Source organism: Cetorhinus maximus, chromosome 11, assembly GCF_964194155.1.
Source record: "Cetorhinus maximus chromosome 11, sCetMax3.hap1.1, whole genome shotgun sequence".
In the NCBI taxonomy this organism is placed as follows: domain Eukaryota; kingdom Metazoa; phylum Chordata; class Chondrichthyes; order Lamniformes; family Cetorhinidae; genus Cetorhinus; species Cetorhinus maximus.
In genome coordinates this window covers 76,439,688-76,463,670 of record NC_135889.1, presented here as the reverse complement: position 1 = coordinate 76,463,670, position 23,983 = coordinate 76,439,688, and the positions used below count along the sequence as shown (strand labels likewise).

Here is a 23,983-nt window from a genome sequence, read left to right as displayed (position 1 = left end):
CGAATCCAGAGGCTTGACATTTGACATGGGCCTCACAGATGCCTCTTCCCCAGCAGTCCTCCAAGGGCTGGGGAGCTCAGCTGAACCTGCCTCCTCCTGCTGCAGACACGTCTCCTTGCATTGACCACCGGATTGTGAATCTGAGCCTGCTGCAGATCGAAGTCCCACTGAGGTGTGTGTCTCTGCACTGGTGGAGGGTGTGTGTTAGCACTGTGATGGGTCTTTCAGGCTGCTTATTTCTAGCTCTTCAATGGACGAGGTGTCCTCTTGGCTGGAGGTGAGGGCCTGAATGGAGCTGAGGGACTGGTTGGCTGAAGGCGTCGGTCACTTGGCAGAGCTCCCTGTGCACCAAAGTAGACATAATTAGTGCATGGCAGCAGAGTCAAAAACATGAGAGAGAGCACTCACAGTTAAGAGAGGGATGATATGGTGCTGAATCCTCACGTGGGTCTTTGCCTCCGACCCCACCGTCGCCACAGGCACAGTTCACGTCCTCAACCAGCCAGCGCAATGGCATGGTCCTTAAAGGAGCCTAATGTGGGCCATTTCACCCCCCAGTCTGGGACCTCTTCCTGCTGTTGTGAGCCAGTTTCTCCTGCATGAAAACAGATGGAGAGAGTGTGAGCAGGACGCATGGCACTGCGTGGAATGTTTGTGTGGTGAGTGGAGCCATAGATGGAATGAGGATATGAGTTCCTGAGGATATGAGCCTGATGAAGATGTGAGGGTGTGTGTGAGTTAGTGGTGTTGTCCCTTGAGGTGCGAGATCCCTGTGGATATGTAATGGGTTTGTGAGTGTGTGAGTTGAGAGTGATGACTTACACTGGCGGAACAGATGAGAGCATTCATCCTTTTCCTGCACGGGATGGCTGACCTCCTCTGTGCTCCGGTGGTGCTGACCACCACTGCCAGCACCCCCAGGCCAGATTGTTGACTCTGGTGGACCTCCTGCGGCCAGGAAGGGGTTAGAGGACATTGCAGCGGCCTCCCACTGCGTCCAGCAGGCATCCCAGAGAGGCGCCACTAAACTTGGGGACTGCCGTCTTCTTTGCTTTCGGGGCCATCTGTTGCCTAGAGCAGTCCTGGTCTGTAGACATGAAGTAGGCATGCGCTTTAAATGTGGCGCCCAGAGTGAGAAAGCGCTGAGGCCATGGCGTGCGGGAAAATCTGAGTGCACCTGCCAGTGATCTGGCATGTTTTCCGTGAATGCATTATTAATGAGGCAGGACATGCCAGGAATGGGATGAGACGGCGTGAAAACCTGCCATTGCAGCTGGTGGGTAATATGTCCTTTTTCCAGCCTGCTATCGCACTCTGTGCAAATCTGGAACAATTCTGCCCTGTGTCTTCTACTATGAAGACAATACAAAATACTTGCTCAAAACCTCTGTCATTTTCTCGTTTCCCATTATTACTTTCCCAGTCTAACACTCTAAGGAACCAAAGCTCACTTTAGCTCCTATCTTCCTTTTTATATACTTGTAGAAGCTTTTACTGTGTGCTTTTATATTCTTTGCTAGTTTTCTCTCATACTTCAATTTCTCCCTTTACTTATATTAGTGTTTCAAAACTAAATCTTTCTTACTTAACAATGCTTGTTTTCAGGAAAATTTGTTTGCCAAATACACAGTGGAAAGTTGTAAGTTACATTGTACATGTCCATCCTCACATTAGAAACAAGGCAGCGCTCTTCTGGCCAAATTAATGAAAAGGTCTATCAAAGATCTATTTATGACAACAGTTGTCATTTTGATGACAGTTAACACTTAGAAATTGTGGATGAGCTGATACAGAACCAAATGATATTTCTTGTGTGGTCACATTTTGTGACATTGGTATGTTATTACAACCGTCGATTCAAGTTCCATAATGTAAATACTCACCAGAAGCAAAAAATAATTGTGATAATTGTAGTGTATTTAACCTCTTCCCTGATAGCTATACTTCATTATATTTCAGTTATTATATTCTGAAACAATCTATTGAAGAGAGTTACAAGACAGTAGCACAATCAATTTTTTCGATTGATGTCATAAACAGATTTTCAAATAAATTTGGGTGTCTATTCACTCTGAAATTATATCAGTAATCTGTATTCATTTTCATAGTGATTTTTTTTGCCTCGTGGAAATTAGAAATTCCTGATTACATTAAGAACTGCCTCAGATCCTTATCGAATGAATATAAAATACCAGCTATTACAAATAGAAATAACACTGTAAATTCTTGCGATAGTAAAGTAAAGACAAGTGGGAATATATTTTGGTTTTGAGGGTTCTGAGCCCCGAGTTGTTATGGGAAAGGGCTGGCAAAAAGTTTGATCATGAGACTACTTAAATAAGATAAAGTTAGAACAAGTTTATTAAGTTTTCAAGTAAACTACAGCAATAAACTCCAGTGGTGATTTACAGTCTAACGTGGGCTATATATTTGCCATATTATGGCTGGATGGGGAGCGCACAGTGACCTCTCTTCTTGCAGCTTTTGGTATTTGGGCTTTTCTTCTCTGTTTCTCCTTCTCTCCCTCTCCCTTGTCTCTTGTTTGTTCTTGCCTTGCTTTCTAGATTTCTCCACCACATGAATCTGATCGGGAGGCCCTCTTTTACCCTGGCATTGATCCAATTAACCCCTCCCTTACTCCAATCATCTTCAGCCCTGTGTTTGAGCATACTTTCCTAAACCAACCAGGTATCTTTCATGTGAGCATCATACAATTACATAATGTTTTTCACATTCATCTGTATTTGACTGTCTCTTATCTCAAGGTTCCATGGTCTTATCTCCTAGAAGGATGTAGACATTCCAGTCCTGTGTTTTTACATGCACATTCAATTCCCACAGCCAGCCTCAAGGTCTCGTCTCCTTGCTGAAAGAAAGTTCTTTTTTATTATAAAACTTGATCATTTTTATAATTTTTAATAATAACAATTATAATTTTCCCATGGTGCCATTATCTTGGCATCTTTTCCATACTGTGCCCTACTTCTAAGTTTTCTCACTTTATTATACTACCAAGACAAAAATAAAGTAAGTTGTTAGTTTCTATAATAGTTACATTTTAACATTAGCATTCTGCTTAGTAACCTAATAATCTTACATGTAGTAATGTTTTGTGATATAGGTAAGTTATTACAACCGTCAAATCAAGTTCCACATTGTTAATGCTCACCAGAAACAAAAAAATTATGATAATTCCAGTGTTTTAATCACTTCTCTGATAGCTATTCTCCATTCTTATAATTTTTATTATATTCTGAAACCATCAAAATAGATCTGTATTGCTACTGAAGAGAGTTTCAAGACTGTTGCATAACCAAGTTTTTCAATTAATGTTGTGAACTGAGAATTTGAAATGATTTTTGGTGCCTTTAAACTTTGAAATTGTGTCAGTAATCTGCATTTATTTTGATGGTGATTTTTTTGCTTTGTGGAGATTAGAAATTCCTGATTACCTTAAAGAACTACCTTGGATCCTCATGGAATGAATATAGAACAGAAGCCATTGCAGATAGAAATAACACTGCATAGTAAAATAAAGACAAATAGGAATATATTATATTCTTTGTACAAAAGCCTGAATAACTTGGTGGAATTCCTCTTGCCAATAATTTATACCAATTCCTATTTGCCTTTATTTTGTGCTACAATGATCTTACAGTGATCATTCCTTCACAATACCAAAGGGAGGAAATTTATCCTGTTAATTTTAGCAAAAGAAATTGGTGTTGCCTCAATGCAAAATAATTCCAAAGCTAGAATTTCCATAAATTTGACAGATCTGTGGAAACCCCAGGGTTTATCCTGATATTCTGCACAAGATGTAATGGGAGATCAGGGAAATCCCTGTGCAACTTTTGCCCTTTGTTTTATTTTCATGCTACCTTTTCTACTAAATTTATTGGCAAGAGGAATTTCATGCCTCCCTCCACCAAGTTATTCAGCCTTTTGTACAAAGAGTGTAATATATTCCTTTGTGTAAGACACTTGAAATGGATAACTAACTTGTGACTATATTATAATTGAATTACCCTCCTGACTGGAAATAAGTTGTGCATTCTGAACTGAGGTTCATGGTCTTTATATATTCCTTCAGCTAAATATTGCTTCATTATTTTTTCACGTTTTGATTTGTGTCTGGATGGGCTTGTTATTATTAAAACACCAAACAATTGTAGAATTTACTAGTAGGATGTCACATCACGTCATGATCTGCAGTTTCCATTATGATATCACTATAAATTATAGCAAGATAAATGGTTTTATATGATTTTGCAAATCATGTTAACATTTACGAAGTTGAGATTCAGAGAAAGATTGGAAATTATTTGTATGGTAGTAGCTATGGTAGTAGCTGTAGTGCCACTCCAAATCCTGATTCTGTTTTAGTTATGAAGTGTGTAAAAAACATATCTTTTTATTTCTGTTGGACTGTTGTAAAGAACACATCTTTTTATTTCTGTTGTACTGTGGATTAAAATTATAATGGCTGCAGTTTGAAAAACATGTCTACTGGAACAGTGTGAGGGATATATACAGTGTTACTGTCCTGGAACAGTGTGTGCCATGAAAGACAGGATGGTGCTGAGGAGGAGTCCAGTCTAACGGGGAACTGTCTGGCGACAATATTTTAATTGGCTCCTAGCCAGGTGACCATGGTTTGTGTGAGTTCAGTGCACCAGGAAAAAGCTCTTAGCCTGAAAATGCTCAACCAGCGAACTAAAGACTGAAAGTGCTGGGAAGACCACTCGTGTCATCAACAAAGAACTGAAAGGAATTTGGAAGACAGCCATCAAAATTAACCCATCAAATCCTGTACTCCAGAATTGGTGCTATTGAACTGTTTTATCCCACCCTTAAAATCCATGTTTTTGTGCGTCTTATGTGTCTTGTATGTCTGTGTAAAGGGATTTAAGAAGGGGTAGAGTTTAGGTTATAGAATTAGAAATTAGCAGCTCGCATTTCTTTCTTTTGCCAACAGTTAAAGACAATTTGTTCAATAAACAGTTATTTACTTATTAAGGTTACAAGCCTGGTGCTTCTATTCTATTAACTTAAATTAAACAGCTAGGTGGTTTGATCAAACTTTTCACATTTGTCACCGCTTGGGAAGTAGTGGGGCTTGATATTGCAGCACACTATCCCCAGTGAGTTGTGACAAAGTTTGTGGGCTCGGGTCCAGGATATTTTGGAACAAAAGACAATGATGATTTGGGTGTAGATTTAGTAAATAATAAAAGCTAAAAGGAAACACCAGGTTTGGACTATCACAAATAAGATGGCACTGGAAACTGCTAAAGCTTTCCTACAAGTGGAAGAGATGACCCTGATGATTTTACAAGGGATTCCAAAAGCCAGGTTAATCGAATTGTCAGGTAAATTAAGAGTAGGATTGCCTGCCAAAGCTAGGAAGGCAGACATAATTGAAGGTATAGCACAGCATTTAAAGTTGGAAGTGATGCCTGACACTAGTGAGTCACAGCTGGAGGTAGTGAAACTTCAGTTAGAATTGAAGAAGCTTCAACTTGAACAAGCAAAGGAAATTAAAAAACTTGAGCTGGAGGCAGCAGAAAAAGAAAAAGAAAAAGGAAGATAATTTCCGGCAGAAAGGCAAGAGAGAGAAAGAAAACAAGAAAGGGAATTAGAAATGGCAAAGTTAGAAAAGGAGGAAAGAGTGAAAGAGAGAGACAGAGAATTCCAGCTTAGAATGCTGGCAGTTAAAAACGAGATACCAGTAGATGAGACAGGATTTATTTCCAGATCAGAACCCAGTGGGGAGATGTTTAAATTTGTACAAGCTCTTCCAAAGTTTGAGGAAAGGGATGTTGAAGCATTCTTTATTTCATTTGAGAAGATAGCTAAACAGATGAACTGGCCAAAGGAAAATTGGACATTGCCCATGCAGAGCAAATTGACAGGTAGAGCACAGGAAATTTATGCTTCACTGTCAAAGGAGGTTGCTAGGGACTATGATGTGGTGAAAAAGGCCATTTTGAGCACATATGAGATGGTCCCTGAAGCATACAGGCTAAAGTTTTGAAATTTAAGGAAACAGCCTGGGCAAACTTACATTGAATTTGAAAGGGTTAAGCAAAGTAGTTTTGACAGGTGGATACGAGAATTAGGAGTTGAAACTACTTATGAAGTTCTCAGAGAGACCAATCTCCTGGAAGAATTTAAAAACTTCCTACCTTCTGTAATAAGATCCCATGTTGAAGACCAAAGGGTTACAACTACTAGATAGGCAACAGTAATGGCTGACGATTATGACCTTATCCATAAAACTAAACCTTTTATCCATCACCCCCATAAATTTGAAAAGGATAGAAAATGGGAGAGTGAAAGGAAGGCAAATAGCCAGGGTAAAGAATGGACAGCTGGGAATACCTTGAGATCTCCTCCCCAGATCAGGAAGGAAGGTATTGAGGGTGGAGGTGAAACTCGAAGGTCTAAGTGCTTCCCTTGTAATAAAGTGGGACACATTTGTTCAGAATGTTGGAAGTTACGAGGGAAGCCCATGGGACTTATTGGAGTTCGTAAGAGTAAGTCTGAAAAGGGAACTCAAAAAGAAAATGCCACGGATCAAATTGTAGCTTTAATTACAAATAAGGGACTGGAGGTAACCACTGCTGTGAATGCAGGTGAAATGAATAAGGTAGATGAGAGATATAGAGGGTTTTTGTCTAAAGGAAAGATATCCCCTTTTTCATCAAATGATGCAACTAAACCCATAACTAAGGGACACAGGAATTAAACTCTTTTGCTGGAGAAGGACCTAGTTTTCCCTCCAGAGAGCTCAACGAAAGCTAAAGCATTGGTAAACGGGATAAGTGGAGAGTATATACCAGTTTCATTATCAAAGTGTAATTGGAGTGTGTTGTGTCGTCTGGATCGGTGGTTGTAGGAGTTGTTAAGAAATTACCCGTGGATAGAGTTGATTTACTCTTGGGGAACAATTTGGCAGGAGTGGAGGTTATAGCTTCGCCCATAATTACGGAAAGTCCGAGAGAGGCTAAAGAGACACAGCAGTTACAAGAACAAGTTCCTGGTATTTTTCCATCATTTGGGGTGACCAGAGCAATGGCTAAACAAAGTCCACCACCAGAAGTCAAACTAATACCACAAGCAAATGTTAGACTAGCTGAAATTTTCTTTAAGGATGAGGATAATCCAAAGGAAGTGTTTGGCATGTCTTCATTAATTGAGGCTCAGAAAGCAGATCCAGAGTTAAACAAGTTTCCACATTCAGCTCACATTGAGCTGAAGCAGAAGGACTTCTGGAGTGCTATTACATTAAAAACGGAGTTCTGATGCGGAAGTGGAGATGCCCTCACAAACCTGCGGCTGAGGAACGGATGGCTGTTCATCAGATAGTGGTACCGCCCAAATATCGTAAGGAGATATTGCAAGTAGCACATGAAATTCCTATGGCAGGACATGAAGGAATACTGAAAACTCAAGCATCGATAAACAGGCATTTTACTTGGCCAAGACTTCATAAGGATGTAGTGCAATTTTGTAAAACATGTCATACATGTCAGGTAGTAGGTAAACCTCAACATGTAATCAAACCAGCACCTTTAGTACCCATACCAGTTTTTGAAGAACCATTCAGTTGGGTATTACTAGGTTGTGTAGGGCCATTACCCAAAACGAAAGCAGGACATCAGTATATCCTTACAATCATGGATATGACAACTCAATTTCCAGAAGCTATTCCTATAAGGACAATTACAGTTAAGGTGGTAGTGGAAAAGTTAACTCAGTTTTTCACTCGTTATGGCCTGCCAATTGAAATACAATCTGACCAAGGTTCTAACTTCATGTCTAAAATTTTCCAGGACATAATCAGCAATTTGGGTATCAAACAACTAAAGTCTACCACCTATCATCCACAGACATGGGGAGCTTTAGAGAGATACCACCAGACACTCAAAACAATGATTAAGATCTATTGCCATGAATACCCAAAGGATTGGGACAAAGGATTAGATTTCTTACTATTTGCTACCAGAGATTCTCCAAATGAATCTACAGGATTTAATCTATTTGAATTGATCTATGGCCATGAAATAAGAGGTTCATTAAAAGTGTTTAAGGAAAAGTTTCTAAAGCAGAAAGACAAATCCTCCATGTTGTATTACGTGTCCATGTTTCTAGAAAGACTCACGGTAGCACGAGAAATCATGAGATTTTCAGGAATGCGTGGGTTTTATCAGAAGTTTGTGCCTAACTTCAGCACAATAGCTGTACCTCTCACCAATTTGTTAAGAAAACAGGCAAAAGTGGTGTAGTCAGCAAAATGCCAAGCAGCCTTTGAAAATCTGAAGGCAATCTTAATAAATGAACCAGTGTTGGCCACTCCTGACTTTACCAAACCTTTTAAAATGGCAATTGATGCTAGTGACTTGGGGGTAGGTGAAGTCCTATAACACGACGATAAATTAGAGTTAGAAAAGCCAGTGGGGTACTTTTCCAAGAAACTAAATCAACATCAGAGGAAGTACTGTACAGTAGATAAAGAAACTCTAGCATTGTTGTTGCCTCTTCAACACTTTGAAGTTTATGTCTGACACAATAACAAAGATACACTAATTTACACTGACCATAATCTGCTGGCATTTATTGAGAAGTTTAAAACTTGAAATGTGAGACTGTTTAGGTGGAGTCTATTCTTTCAATCAGTCAATGTAAAAATTGTCCACATGCTGGCAAAGATAATATGATCGTGGATACATTGTCCCGAGTGTAAAATACTGAAATAAGTTAAAGGGGTAAGAAATGCTGAAGATAAAAGCAAAATACTGTGGATGCTGGAAACAAAAAATCTGAAACAAAAACAAAATTAGCTGGAAAAACTCAGCAGGCCTGAGAGCATCTGCGGAGAGGAACACAGTCAATGTTTCGACTCCAAATGACTGTTCATCAGAACTAAGGAAAGATAGAAATGAGGTGAAATATAAGCTGGTTGAGGGGGGTGGGACAGGTAGAGCTGGATAGAGGGCCAGTGATAAGTGGAGGCAAAGAAGAGATTGCCAAAGATGTCAAAGACAAAAGGACAAAGGGGTGTTGACGGTGGTGATATTAGCTAAGGAATGTGCTAATGGTGACATTAAGGGTAGAAAGCAGGACGAGCAAATGTCTGATAGCCCTAGTGGGGGTGGGGTGGGGGGAAGGGATTGAAATAGGCTAAAAAGTGGAGATAAAACAATGGATGGAAATGAATTTAAAAATAATAGAAATAGGTGAGGAAAGAAAAATATATATATTTTTAAAAATGTATGAAAAAAATTATAAATTATTGGAAAAAGGGGGATCGGAAACGGGGTGGGGATGGAGGAGAGAGTTCATGATCTGATGTTGTTAAACTCAATGTTAAGTCCGGAAGGCTGTAAAGTGCCTAATCGGAAGATGAGGTGCTGTTCGTCCAGTTTGCATTGAGCTTCACTGGAACATTGCAGCAGGCCAAGGATGGACATGTGAGCATGAGAGCAGGGTGGTGTGTTGAAATGGCAAGCGACAGGGAGGTCTGGGTCATGCTTGTGGACAGACCGAAGGTGTTCCGCAAAGCGGTCACCCAGTCTACATTTGGTCTCTCCAATGTAGAGGAGACCGCATTGGGAGCAGCGAATGCAATAGACTAAATTGAGGGAAGTGCAAGTGAAGTGCTGCTTCACTTGAAAGGAGTGTTTGGGCCCTTGGACGGTGAGGAGGGGGGAAGTAAAGAGGCAGGTGTTACACCTTCTGCGATTGCATGGGAAGGTGCTGTGGGAGGGGATTGAGGTGTAGGGGGTGATGGAGGAGTGGACCAGGGTGTCCCGGAGGGAACGGTCCCTACGGAATACCGACGGGGGGCGTGAAGGGAAGATGTGTTTGGTGGTGTCATCATGCTGGAGTTGGCGGAAATGGCGGAGGATGATCCTTTGAATGCGGAGGCTGGTGGGGTGATAAGTGAGGACAAGAGGGACCCTATCATGTTTCTGGGAGGGAGAGGAAGGTGTGAGGGCAGATACGCGGGAGATGGGCCAGACACGGTTGAGGGCCCTGTCAACCACCGTGGGTGGAAAACCTTACTTAAAGAAGAAGGAAGACATGTCAGAGGAACAGTTTTGGAAAGTGGCATCATCAGAACAAATACTGAAGATTGTATAAGGGGCAGGAAGGATGAATGGAAGCAAGTCTCCTGTTTTGTTGTCCATGTGTCACATACCTTGTGATGAAATGCATTTTTGAAATGGTGTTTCATGTCTTTTAAGGGTGGAAGCATGTAAAGAACATATCTTTTTATTTCTGTTGGACTGTTGTAAAGAATATATCTTTTTATTTCTGTTGGACTGTGGATTAAAATTACAATGGCTGCAGTTTGAAAGGCATGTGTACTGGAACAGTGTGAGGGATAAATACCTTATTGCTGTCCTGGAACAGTGTGTGCCATGAAAGACAGGATGGTGCTGAGGAGGAGTCCGGTCTAATGGGGAACAGCCCAGCAACAACATTTTAATTGGCTCCCAACCAGGTGACCAGGGTTTGTGTGAGAGCAGTGCAGCTGGAAAAAGCTCCAAGCCTGAAAAGAGAAAAGACATAAAACCTCTTTCACCTGTGTGTGTAAGATTCCAATAATTCTACAATAATAGCTAGCTGTTTTTTTCCCCTCATATCTCTATAACCTGTGCTCTCTCTGAAAAACCCATGTCAAGAGGAAAAGGGGAAATCACCATCAGAGACTTGAAAAGCAAGTACTCAATGAATGAACTAAAGACTGAAAGCGCTGGGAAGACCACCTCGTGTCATCAACAAAGAACTGAAAGGAATTTGGAAGACATCGATCAAAATCAACCCAGCGAATCCTGTGCTCCGGAATTGGTGCTATTGAATGGTTTTATCCCACCCTTAAAATCCATGTTTTTGTGTGTCTTATGTGTCTTGTATGTGTGTGTATAGGGATTTAAGAAGGGGTAGAGTTTAGGTTATAGAGTTAGAAATTAGCAGTTCATATTTCTTTCTTTTGCCACTGGTTAAAGACAATTTGTTCAATAAACAGTTATTTACTTATTAAGTTTACAAGCTTGGTGCTCCTATTCTGTTAACCAGATTTAACAATTAAGTGGTTTAATCAAACTTTTCACATTTGTCGCGCCTCGGGGAGCAGTGGGGCTTGATATTGCAGTGCACTATTCCCAGTGAGTTGCGACAAGTGTATCTAATTGAAAATAAGTTGGGATTGCACATGTCATAGCAAGTCAGATCTGATTGGATTTACTACCATTATATGGATTACTTCATATAATAATGTCATGGTTTGCCTTAGGTTCACTCAGCTACCATTGAAGTAGCTGCTAATGTTTTTATTTCACTGTGATTTATCTTCACAGCAAACACCACAGATTCGGTCTTTCTCTGGAAACAAGTCTACAATTGGTCCAGATTTTACTTCACAGTGGCCCAACACCATACCTGGCTGGAGCAGTTATGCCTTTGCCCATAGGAGCAATTTTCATTGCCAAACTGCAGCTACCCATTCCTACAGAGCAAGCCAAGCTGTAAGTACGCTTGAAATGCTTTAAGCATTCATAGGAGTATCAGAACAGAAGTAGGCCATTCAGTCCTTCAGACCTCTTCCATCATTTAGTTAGATCATAACCAATCTGTATCTAAACTTCATTTGTCTGCCTTCGATCCATTGCTCTTATTACATATAGCTAACAAAAAGCTTTTAATCTCAGTCTTGAAAATTTCCAGTTACAACCATACAAACGTACGAACATATGAAATAATAGCAGAAGTAGGTCATTTGGCCACTCGAGCCTACTCTGTCATTCAGTAAGACCATGGCTGATCTGTTCGTGCTTTGAATTCCACATTCTCATCTACCCCCCGACAAACCTTTGATTCCCTTGCCTAACAAGAATCTATCTATCTTCACCTTAAAAATATTCAATGACCCCACCTCCACCGCCTTCTGAGTCAGAGAGTTCCAAAGTTGTACAACCCTCTGAGAGAAAAATCTTCTCCTCATCTCTATCCTAAAAGGGCAACCTCTAATTTTAAAACAGTGCCCCCTAATTCTGAACTCACCCACAAGAGGAAGCATCCTTTCTAGGTCCATGTTGTCAATACCATTCAGGATCTTATATACTTCAATTAAGTCACCCCTCACCCTTCCAAACTCCAGTGGAAATAAGCCCAGTCTGTCCATCTTTTCCTCATAAGACAACTGGCTCATTCCAGGTGTCAATCTAGTAAATTTCCTCTGAACCACTCCCAACACATTTACATCCTACCTTAAATAAGGAGACCAAAACTGCACATAGTATTTGACACTTGGTCTCACCAATGCCCTGTGTAACTGAAGTATAACATCCTTACTTTTATAAAAACAAAAAATTACTGTGGATGCTGGAAATCCAAAACAAAAACAGAATTACCTGGAAAAACTCAGCAGGTCTGGCAGCATCGGTGGAGAAGAAGAGTCGACGTTTCGAGTCCTCACGACCCTTCAACAGAACTGAGTATAGTTAGGAGAGGGGTGAAATATAAGCTGGTTTAAGGTGGGGTGAGGGGGAGGGTGGGGAGAGAGAGAGAGAAGTTGAAGTGGGGGGGTGGTTGTAGGGACAAGCAAGCAGTGATAGGAGCAGATAATCATAATCAAAAGATGTCACAGACAAAAGGATCAAAGAGGTGTTGAAGGTGGTGATATTATCTAAGAAAATGTGCTAATTAAGAATGGATGGCAGGACACTCAAGGTACAGCTCTAGTGGGGGTGCAGTGGAAAGACTGACAAGGTATTAGTTGTAGATTTAAAAATAATGGAAATAGGTGGGAAAAGAAAAATCTATATAAATTATTGAAAAAAACAAAAGGGAGGGGGAAGAAACGGGGTGGGGATGGGGGGAGGGAGTTTAAGATCTAAAGTTGTTGAATTCAATATTCAGCCCGGAAGGCTGTAAAGTGCCTAGTCGGAAGATGAGGTGCTGTTCCTCCAGTTTGCGTTGGGCTTCACTGGAACAATGCAGCAAGCCAAGGACAGACATGTGGGCAAGAGAGCAGGGTGGAGTGTTAAAATGGCAAGCGACAGGGAGGTTTGGGTCTTTCTTGCGGACAGACCGCAGGTGTTCTGCAAAGCGGTCGCCCAGTTTGCGTTTGGTCTCTCCAATGTAGAGGAGACCGCATTGGGAGCAACGAATGCAGTGGACTAAGTTAGGGGAAATGCAAGTGAAATGCTGCTTCACTTGAAAGGAGTGTTTGGGCCCTTGGACGGTGAGGAGAGAGGAAGTGAATGAGCAGGAGGAACAACACCTCATCTTCCGACTAGGCACTTTACAGCCTTCCGGGCTGAATATTGAAATCAACAACTTTAGATCTTAAACTCCCTCCCCCCATCCCCACCCCGTTTCTTCCCCCTCCCTTTTGTTTTTTTCAATAATTTATATAGATTTTTCTTTTCCCACCTATTTCCATTATTTTTAAATCTACAACTAATACCTTGTCAGTCTTTCCACCCCACCCCCACTAGAGCTGTACCTTGAGTGTCCTGCCATCCATTCTTAATTAGCACATTTTCTTAGATAATATCACCACCTTCAACACCTCTTTGATCCTTTTGTCTGTGACATCTTTTGATTATCTGCTCCTATCACTGCTTGCTTGTCCCTACAACCACCCCCCCACCCCTCAACTTCTCTCTCTCTCCCCCCCGCCCCCCCACCTTAAACCAGCTTATATTTCACCCCTCTCCTAACTATACTCAGTTCTGTTGAAGGGTCGTGAGGACTCGAAACGTCGACTCTTTTCTTCTCCACCGATGCTGCCAGACCTGCTGAGTTTTTCCAGGTAATTCTGTTTTTGTTATCCTTACTTTTATGTTCAATTCCTCTCATAATAAAGGATAGCATTCCATTAGCCTTCTTAATTACTTGCCGTACCTGCATACTAACTTTTTGTGACTCTTGCACTAGAACACCTTGATCCCTCTGCTCCTTGGAATTCTGCAGTTGTTCTCTGTTTAAGTAATACTCTGCTTTTTTGTTCTTCCTGCCAGAGTGACAACTTCACATTTTCTTACACTATACTCCATCTGCTAGATTTTTGCCCACTCACTCAACCTATCTATATCTGTCTGCAACCCCCTTATGTCCTCTTCACAACATACTTTCCTACATATCTTTGTGTCATCTGCATATTTGGCTACCATTCCCTCACTCCTCATCTAAGTCATTAATATAAATCATTAAAAGTTGAGCACAGCACAGACCCCTGTGGGATTCCACTCATCAGACCTTGCCAATCATAAAAAAGACCCATTTACGCATACTCTGTTTTCTGTCAGCTAGCCAATCTTCTATCCATGCTAATATGTTACCCTCTACACCATGAGCTTTTATTTTCCACAATGACCTTTGATATGGCACCTTATCAAATGCTTCCTGCATGCTCCTCTTCAGCCTTGAGCAGATGTCACAAACCCTGACACTGGGCAGGCAACACAGCCATCCAAGCAGAAAGAAGTTCCAGTAATATTTTTCCTTATTTGGTGTCGCTGGCTAGGCCAGCTTTTATTGCCCAAAATTCCAGTAATACAGGTACCAGTTGGAACCAGTTCGGAACAGGGAAATAAGAACAGCTCCAGTAGAAATAGCCAGTTAACACTGGTAATGGTACCAGTAAGCCAGAAGGTGGTGCCAGTAATATTGGTCCGAACTGGTTATTTTTCTAGTTTATCCACTGTGCTTTATACTGCACTTATACTTATAGTTATATGTATTTATTTATCACGTTTATTGCTGGTGAGCATCAACCGATGTGATTAGCTCCCCCTTCCAATGTGTATTTTTTTGAATGGAAATTAATGGAATGGGAAGATTAATAAGTGGAATTCTGCATTTGCAGGTCAGACAAAACATTCAGAATAAAAAGAGGAATGAGTAAAAACTGTGCAAATTTTATTGTGAAAAATGCCAAGCATACAAAATTAAAATTCCTCATTGATCACAGGCAAAAAAAAATCTCAGAATGAAGGTTTCTGTAAAGGGTCAACAACTTTATTCCTGGAAAAGAAGTGAAAAATCATAAATAACTCATGCATCATATCAAAATGCTGATTGATTTCAGGCCAAATTTGTTCACGGTTCAGATCCATTCTTCTCCCCATTATATAACTGATCAGCTTGCTTTGCTCCTTTGAGACCTCATCCTCGCTCAACCCCTCCTTCAAATGATGAGTGAAACATGCTGCAGATGGAGAAGGAAGAGGGAAAACATAAGCATCGATTCATTGAAATAGTTAACGTTAAACAAATAGCGAAAAACAATTAAACAAAAGAACAAATGGAAAAATAACTGCCGCTCACTGAGCTACAGACCTCCCTGCAATTGAACCTGTAGGGGGAAAGAAAGGAACATATTAGTGTTCTACATGCAAGATCTGTAATACAGACTAAATTACCAATGCATATACAGACTGCATGAATGAAGATGATACATATATCACCACGGTGATATCCATCAGTTTTATAGACTCATAGAGTCATAGATGTTTACAGCACAGAAGGAAGCCATTCGGCCCATTGTGTCTGCGCCGGTCAACAAAGATCTGACTACACTAATCCCATTTTCCAGCTCTTGGCCCATAGCCCTGGAGGCTATGACAATGCAAGTGAATATCTAAATACTTCTTAAATGTTATGAGAGTTTCTGACTCAACCACCCTTTCAGGCAGTGAGTTCTAGACTCCCACCACCCTCTGGGTGAAAAAACTTCTCCTCAACTCCCCTCTTAGCTTTCTACCACTTACCATAAATCTAAGCCCCGTGGTTATTGACCCGTTGACTAATGGAAAAAGTGCCTTCCTATCCACCCTATCTATGCCTCTCATAATCTTATATACCACTATCAGATCCCCTCTCAACCTTCACTGCTCCAAGGAAAACAACCCCAGCCTATCCAATCTTTCCTCATAGCTCAGACCATCCAGCCCAGGCAGCATCCTGGTAAATCTCCTCTGCACCCCCTCCAGTGCAATCGCATCCTTCCTGCAATGTGGTGACCAGAACTGCATGCAGTACTCCAGTTCTGGCCTAACCAGCATTTTATGCTGTTCCAGCATAACCTCCCTGCTCTTGTATTCTACACCTCAGCTAATAAAGGCAAGTATCTCATATGCCTTCTTAACCACCTTATCTACCTGCCCTGCTACCTTCAGGGGTCTGTGGATATGCACATCAAGGTCCCTCTGATGTTCAGTACTTTCCAGGGCCCTACCATTCACAGTATAATCCCTTGCCTTGTTAGCCCTCCCCATGTGCATTACCTCACACATTTCCGGGTTGAATTCCATTTGCCACTGCTCTGCCCATCTGACGAGTCCATTGATATCCTCCTGCAGTTTACGGCTATCCTCCTCACTAATAACCATCCTACCAATTTTCGTGCCATCTGTGAATTCTTGATCATACCCCCTTCATTGAAGTCCAAATCATTTATGTACACCACAAACAGCAAGGGCCCCAGCATCGAGCCCTGTGGAATCCCACTGGAAACAGACTTCCAGTCACAGAAACATCCCTCTACCTCTGCTTCCTGCCTCTCAGCCAATTTTGGATCCAAAGTGCCACTTTGCCTTGGATCCCATGGGCTCTTACTTTCTTGACCAGTCTGCCATGAGGGACCTTATTAAAAGCCTTTATAAAGTTCGTGTAGACCACATCAAATACATTACCCTCATCAGCACATCTGGTTACCTGCTCAAAATATTCGGTCAAATTTGTCAAATGCAACCTTCCCTGAACAAATCCATGCTGACTATTCCTGATTAATCCGTGTCTCTCCAAGTGCAGATATATTCTGTCCATCAGAATTCTTTCTAGTAACTTCCCCACCACCAAGGTTAGACTGACTGGCCTGTAATTTCCTGGTCTATCCCTCCCTCCCTTTTTTAATAATGGGCCAGTGATAGCAGTCCTCCAGTCCTCTGGCACCTCACCTGTGGCCAGAGAGGATTTGAAAATTACTGCCAGGGCACCTGATATCGCTTCCCTTTGCTCCCTCAACTGCCTAGGATACATCTCATCCGGGCCTGCAGATTTATCCACTTTAAATTTAAGCCGTTAAATCTGCTCGTACCTCCTCTCTCTCTCTGTTAATTTCCTCTAATATTTCATAGTCCTCCACCCTGATGTCTATACCTGCGTCATCCTTTTCCATTGTGAAGACCGACACAAGGTATTCATTGAGGTCCACACACAGATTACCTTTATGGTCTCTAATTGGTCCTACTCTTTCCCTAGTTATTCTCTTGCTCTTTATATATTTAAGAAACCCCTTTGAGCTTTTCTTTATTCTACCCACCAATACTTTCTTATGCACTCTCTTAGCCTTCCTAATTTCCTTTTTAAGATCCCCCTGCACTTTTTATACTCCTCTAAGGACTCTGCCGTTTTGAGCCCTCGGTATCTGCCATAAGCAGAAGCTTCTCTTTTTCTCTGGACTTGGTCCCCCACTTTGTCTTTATGGTAACATATTTGCCCTGTACTCTCGCTATTTCCTCCTTGAATGCCTCCCACTGCTCTGACACAGTTTTATCTGCAAGTAGCTGCTCCTGGTCCACTTGAGCCAAACCGTATCTCATCTTAGTAAAATTAGCCTTTCCTCAGTTTAGAACTTTTATTCCCGGCCTAACCTTATCCTTTTCCATAACTATCCTAAATCTAACTGAGTTATGGTCACTATCTCCAAAATGCTCCCCTACTGATTCGCTTTCCACCTGCCCGGGCTCATTTCCGAATATTAGGTCCAGAACTGCCCCCTCCCTTGTTGGCCTTTCTATGTACTCACTAAAAAAGTTCTCCTGGGTGCATCTTAAGAATTTTACTCCCTCCCTACCTTGCACGCTAAAACTATCCCAGTTAATATTTGGGTAATTAGAATCACCTACTATTACTGCATTATTGTTCTTATACTTCTCTGAAATTTGATTACATATTTGACCTCTATCTCTCCCTGACCATTTGGGGGCCTATAGTACACATCCAACAGCGTGTTTGCCCCTTTGTGTTTTTTACTTCTACCCATATGGCCTCATTTGATGATCCCACCAAGATATCATCCCTCCTCACTGCTATGATTGATTTCTTGATCAATATTGCAACCCCCCCTCCTCTTCTATCTGCACTATCCCATCCGAATACCCTATAACGAGGAATGTTGAGCTGCCAATCCTGCCCTTCTTTTAGCCAAGTCTCAGTCATAGCTATGATATCATATTTCCCCGTGCCTATCTGTGCCCTCAGCTCATCTTACCAGCCTTTTAAGGATGATTAGAATCATCCTTTTAAGGATACTTTGTGTGTGAACCGGCGCAGTTTTTATCTGGAACATTCAGAAAATCATACCTTTCCATCTATTGGAATGTAAAGCACCTCCGCACGTGTACTTGCCCTAACTGTGTGAATAAGTGCAGGTGCATCTTCAATCTGTGCAGGCCTATTGCACCGAAAGGCATGGTCATAAGCTGTAGTGTCCCCACACATGATTGTTGTGGTCCTTAGGCTGCAATGGAAAGCAAGAGTAATAGTTAAGCCTATAATGACAACTCAGCACTAAGATAGCTGTTGCAAAAGGGTTGCAGTTACCTAAATGCATATTACTCTGCGTACAGGTGCTGAAAAATTGGTCCTGGAGCCTGCAGTTGAGCTTTTATAGCTCAAACTCCAACCTTTCCCAGAGGCCTTGATTGAACCCAGAAAACTCCTCCAAATTCTGTTGCAGGGTCACCTTCTCTGCCTTCAGCTTCTGCTGGCCAAGGGCTGCCTTCGCTGCCTCCAGCCTCTGAATGGTCAATAGCTTTTCCCAGTTCTGGGCAGGTTCTGCACAATCCTTTAGCTGCACTGCTGCCTTCGAAGTCCTAGCTTTCTTACTCGTGATCGCTAGATGTTGGGACTTCATGCTTCTCAGCTTCTTGCGTTGGCCAGCATATGTTCAGGCAACCTTATCCTTCTATCAGGAAAAAGGAATTAGATGTTAACAATGTTGTTGACATTTTTGACATGAGAAGGCATACAAGTTCCATGCTCTATTTGCTTTTAGGCACATAATTGTTCATGCAGGTCTGTGAGAATACAATATTAATAAAGACGATGATACACAATGAGTTGAGAACTGCACGTGTATCCTGGTCGCAGTAGCGTCTTCCAAAGCCCTCTTCACTTGAAGGGTTTCGAGGGCTACATTGTCGGCACTGGTGTCACTCTCTACAATAGTTTCCCAAACCTTTATGATTTGCATGTGCGTTGATTCCTTCAGCTCCTTGAGGCCTTCGCAGGACTTTGCAGAAGAAGAAAGAAAACTTCAACAATGTCTCAAAGACACACTTAATTTGCAAAGGCCATGAGCACAAAGTTTCAGCTTTTTCATTGAAATTTACCTCTAAGCAAAAGGATCTGTGCCTTATAAAAAACATTGTCCTGCAACCGGTTCTCCTTCCACAAATTGCAGTTAAATAGAGCTTCCGATGCTTGCCTGGACCCACCTTACCTTGTACACCTTTGAGTCATGGTGGGTCTTGGGATCAAACTTTTTGATGTCCTCTTTAATTGACACAATCCTGCAGACTTGCTTATTGTCCAGTAATCGGAGACAAGCGAACTTTGCTGCACCAGACATTCTTAGTTCCTAGAGATATGATTTGTATTGATTTAAGAAATCAGCACCAAAAAAAGCTCTTTTCTCCTGAGTTGCGAAAAGCATGTCTCTATTACCCCCACTCTATATCTCTCTTCAGCTAACCAATCCCCCCCCAACCTGTTGGTGAGCTCTCTGACCCCTCTCTCTCTCCAGTATCAACTCCCCCTCCAGCCTCCAAACTCTCCCCCTCCCTCCAGCCTCCAAAATCTTCGCCCTCTACCTCCCTCCAGTCTCCAGGCCTTCAGCCCCGCCGATGGTGCCAAATTCTGGGGCCTGCATTTCTCCGATGCTCTGGGGCCTCTCTCTTCTGCCCACCACCCCCGCCTGAACTCTCGACCATCCCTCTCCACCACTGCCGCCACCACCACCAAACTCTCTCCCCTGACACCGAACCTCCCCAGTACTCACCTTGCTCCAACGGTCCTCACTGTTCCCGCCTGCATTTCAAGTCTGTAGCTGCGCCAGCCGGCCGCAAACGTCACTTCTGGCTTCCAGCCAGCCCTTAGCGAAGATGGGGTGGGGGGGTGGTGGGGGCCCAGTGGGGGAGAGGGGAGTAGGAAGTTGGGGGTGAGGTGCAAGTGGTGGGGGGAGGTGGGGAGGTGGGGAGAGTTGGGGTAGTGGGGGCTTGGGGGGAGTGGGGCGTTAGGGCGATGGGCGGGGGGCTAGGGGGTGGGCAGGGTGGGTAGGGGGTAGAGGGGGTGGGGGGAGTAGGAGGGGTGAAGGGGTGGGGGAACAGGGGTGTAGAGGGGATGGGGGTAGAGGGGATGGGGGAGTAGGGGTTGGAGGCAGTGGGGGGGTAGAGAGGGTGGGGGAGTAGTGTGGGGTGGAGAAAGTAGCAGGAGGGGTAGGAGGGTTGGGGTGGGAAGTAGGGGATTGGGCAGGGAGGAGTAGCGGGGATGGAAGGTGGGGAGGAGTAGGGAGTTGGGAAGTGATGGGGGAAGTTGTTGGGGATGGCAGGGTTGGGGGCGGGGCGTATGGTGTCGTGGGAGGTGGGGGATAGGGGGGATAAAGAGGAACGAGGGAGAGGCATATGTTCACTTTAGTAAAATTGACAACGGCTGTAATACTAGCTTAAGCCGGCTGAAAGTACTGGCGCCTATAGTGGTGTCTATACTGGTCACCACTTGAAAACTGGAAGCCCCTACTGGATTTCCAGTAGAATTACCACTTCATTAGTCGCTTCCATTAAAATCCTTGAGCCAAGTTGAGCAACAGTTGGTGCAAGTTCAAACAAGTCCTGGCTTCAACTGGTCCGAACAGTTTTTTCCTTCTGGGTGGACATTAGCTCTTTGCTGCGGAGAACATTGTCAATTCCCCTCATTATACTTTCCCCAGTACCACTACATTCCTCTTAGCTACTCCCACTTGAACAGCTCCCTGTACCATGGGGTCATGGCCAGCCAGATCAACCACCTTGCAGACCTCACTTTTGTCCACACAGGTTGTGAGCACCTCAAACCTGTTTGACAATTGCAAAGTCTAAGGCTCCTCCACTACTGTCTGCTCAGTCCCTTTACCTGCCTCACTCACGGTCACATCCTCCTGTCCCTCACTGCTGACCAAAACAGTTCTAAGTGGTGTGACTGCCTTCTGGAACAAAGTGTCCAGTTATTTCTCCCCTCCCTTATGTTGACCCAACAATCACATTCTTTTGGGGGAGAGTGTTCCAGATTTCCAGTTTCCTTTCTTTTGAAAAGTACTTCCTGATTTCACTTCTAAATGGCCTAGCTCTAATTTTATGGACAGAATTTTTCGCTGAGCCGGCAGGCACATGCCTGACCCACTCGAGCGTAAAATAGCCCGGGCGAGCATCCCAACGTCATCTTGCAATCATGCGATATTTCAGTCAGCGGGCAAACGCTAAACTCGGAAGCACGCCCACCGACAATTAAGAGAGCAATTAGGCTCATTGATGGTGCAATTAACAGAGATTTTTGTTGCCTGTCCAACGTTACAGTTGGTTAGCGGGCGAATCGGCCAAGCGGCCTTTGCATTTTTCAGGAAAACTCATCCATGGACAGAATGAGGTTTCTGTGATAAATCAAAATAAAAATAAATTACTGTTGACAGCATTTTCATTACCTACATTTTCAGGTGACTGATTATGAAGCTTGGACACTTTTTTCTGGTTTCTGTGACCTTTATTTCAGGTTGTTCAGGTCTTCAGCTCCCTCTGCCTTCAGGGAGCTTTCTGTGATTGCTTGCCCATGCCCGCGCTGACTTCAGAGCTCGCCCTCGTCCAGCCCCACCCGAGCAGTGCTGAGCCTTTCAGCGTGTGCATCACGATGGCTAGTTGTTAATTGGCTAGCCAGCGTGAATTCGCAGTCAGGGCCGATCGCGGTTGGCGGTCTGTTCCTTGGCCAATCCTGGACCGGCTGATCACGCCCGCTCGCCGACCTAAAACTCCTGCCCTATGATTCTGTCCTCTTGGCCTGGATTTATCCATCAGAGCATAAGGTTTCTCAGTATCTAGCCAATCAAATCTTTCTTATCATTTTAAACCCCTCAATTAGATCACTGCTCAAACTATTAAACTAATACATGCCAAGTTTATTCGACCTGTCCTCATAATTTAACCTCTTAAATCTGAGTATCATTCTGGAACATCTGCACTGTCCCCCTCCCAAGGCCAATACATCTTTCCTATGGTTTGGTTTAAAACTGAAACACAGTACGCCAGATGGGGTCTAACCAGGTTTTGTACAACTGAAGTATTGCTATCTCACCTTTGAGTGTCCAGTCCCTTGAAATAAAACCCAACATTGCATTAGCCTTTTTAATTGCTTTTGCATTTAATTTCTCAATTGCATGGTCACCTGAATCTTTCTGCTGTTCTACAGCTCCCAGGGCAGAATTTTCTGGATGCCGAGGGGGGCAGAGCGGGTGCGGGTGGGTGCGGACTCGACCGCCACTCGCGATCATGTCCACGCTGCCATTTTACGCGGGTGGGCCAATTAAGGCCAGCCCAGCGTACTTCATGACTCCCGTGCACAGCGGGAGTGAATGGGCGGCGGCAGGTACGCTCAGCCCACGGGTCCAATGACGACCCAGCAGCCTGTATAAAGGAAGGCCTGACAGCCTTGGAAAAGTTCCTCGCAATGGCTGGGTGAAGGGCTCTGCAGAGGGACAATGGAGGTGACGCAAGTCTGCTGGGTAGGCCATCAAGGTAGGCCAGGCTGGAGGGTAGTGCTGGGGGGCACTGTGCCCCTTGTTTTTCTGATGACTGCCTTGCAGCCCTCTTCGAGGAAGTCGCAGCACGGCAGGAGGTGCTGGTTCCCCAGGACAGGAGCAGGAGGCCCCCCCATCACATGACGAAACGTGCCTGGGAGGAGGTGGTGGAGATTGTGAGCTCCCGCAACGTGGTGCGGCGCACCTGGATCCAGTGTCACAAGCGCTTCAATAGCTTGTTGCGCTCTGGAAGAGTGAGGACAATGTTGGCATTGGTCGCTTAACCCAGCAGGTCGGCTTTCCCCCCATGCTTCCCCACCCCCCGCCCCAACCAAGTCTGAGTGTAATAACTGCATGGAATCATTGATGGCATGTATCCTTTGCTGGGTGGGCCAGCAGATATTGCCCATGCCAAGGTCACCCTGAGAGGGTGGTGAAGAGATAGCTTCTGCACCCGCAGCATGTGGTACACTGAGACCCACATTACTGTTTTGGGGGCAACCCAGAGGAGCTGCGCCTAGGTGCAGTGCTTGAACTGCAGGACACGTCCAAGTCAGGGTGATGACATGCTGGGAGGGGAGCTATAAGGTGGCGTGGCAATGAACCATCTGCTGCCCTCTGCGCTCCATGTGCTTGCACCTCCTTGCTATGGAAGGATATACCATGTGGTGCCTTATGTGATGTAGGCAGCATGTGGGCAAGGGGGCGGTGGAGGGGTGGGGAACAGGCCTAGCACCTTTGTGTGAGTGTTCGGCAGCAGTTGGGTGAGAAGGCACTGGAGCCCTGATGTATCCCACTCTGGTTGGGGTGGGCCATGCGTGAAGAGAGTTCATGTACAATTTGCACAAATCAATGCTCTTCTTTCATTTTCAGGAGAAGAATGCTCATAATACTGCAAAGCATGTGAGGACTGGCGGCAGCCAGGCGCAGTTAGCCATTCTCAGCCAGTTTGAGCAGGAGGCCCTGGATTTGGAGAAGTGCCATGCGCCCAGGTCCACTGGTGTCGGTGAGGCTGGGGTGCTACAGCCAGGTTTATATGCCCAGCAGTGAGGTCAGCATTGTTCTCCCAACAGCCATAGGAGTGCTGAATGTTAATTGATTTAATTTTGCAACATGGCTTGAACATTGCTTACGGAAGGA

General features: G+C 43.7%; 1 protein-coding gene across 4 annotated transcripts in view; it reads left to right on the top strand.

Annotated features, from left to right (window-relative positions):
* Positions 1-23,983, top strand: part of LOC144686695 (RNA-binding motif, single-stranded-interacting protein 1-like) — a 637,597-nt gene that overhangs the window by 127,936 nt on the left and 485,678 nt on the right. For all 4 annotated transcript variants that reach the window (XM_078552250.1, XM_078552249.1, XM_078552248.1 and 1 more), the window contains exon 3: positions 11,370-11,537. In XM_078552250.1, coding sequence (XP_078408376.1) covers positions 11,370-11,537 — 168 coding nt within the window. The remainder of the gene's footprint in view (positions 1-11,369; positions 11,538-23,983) is intronic.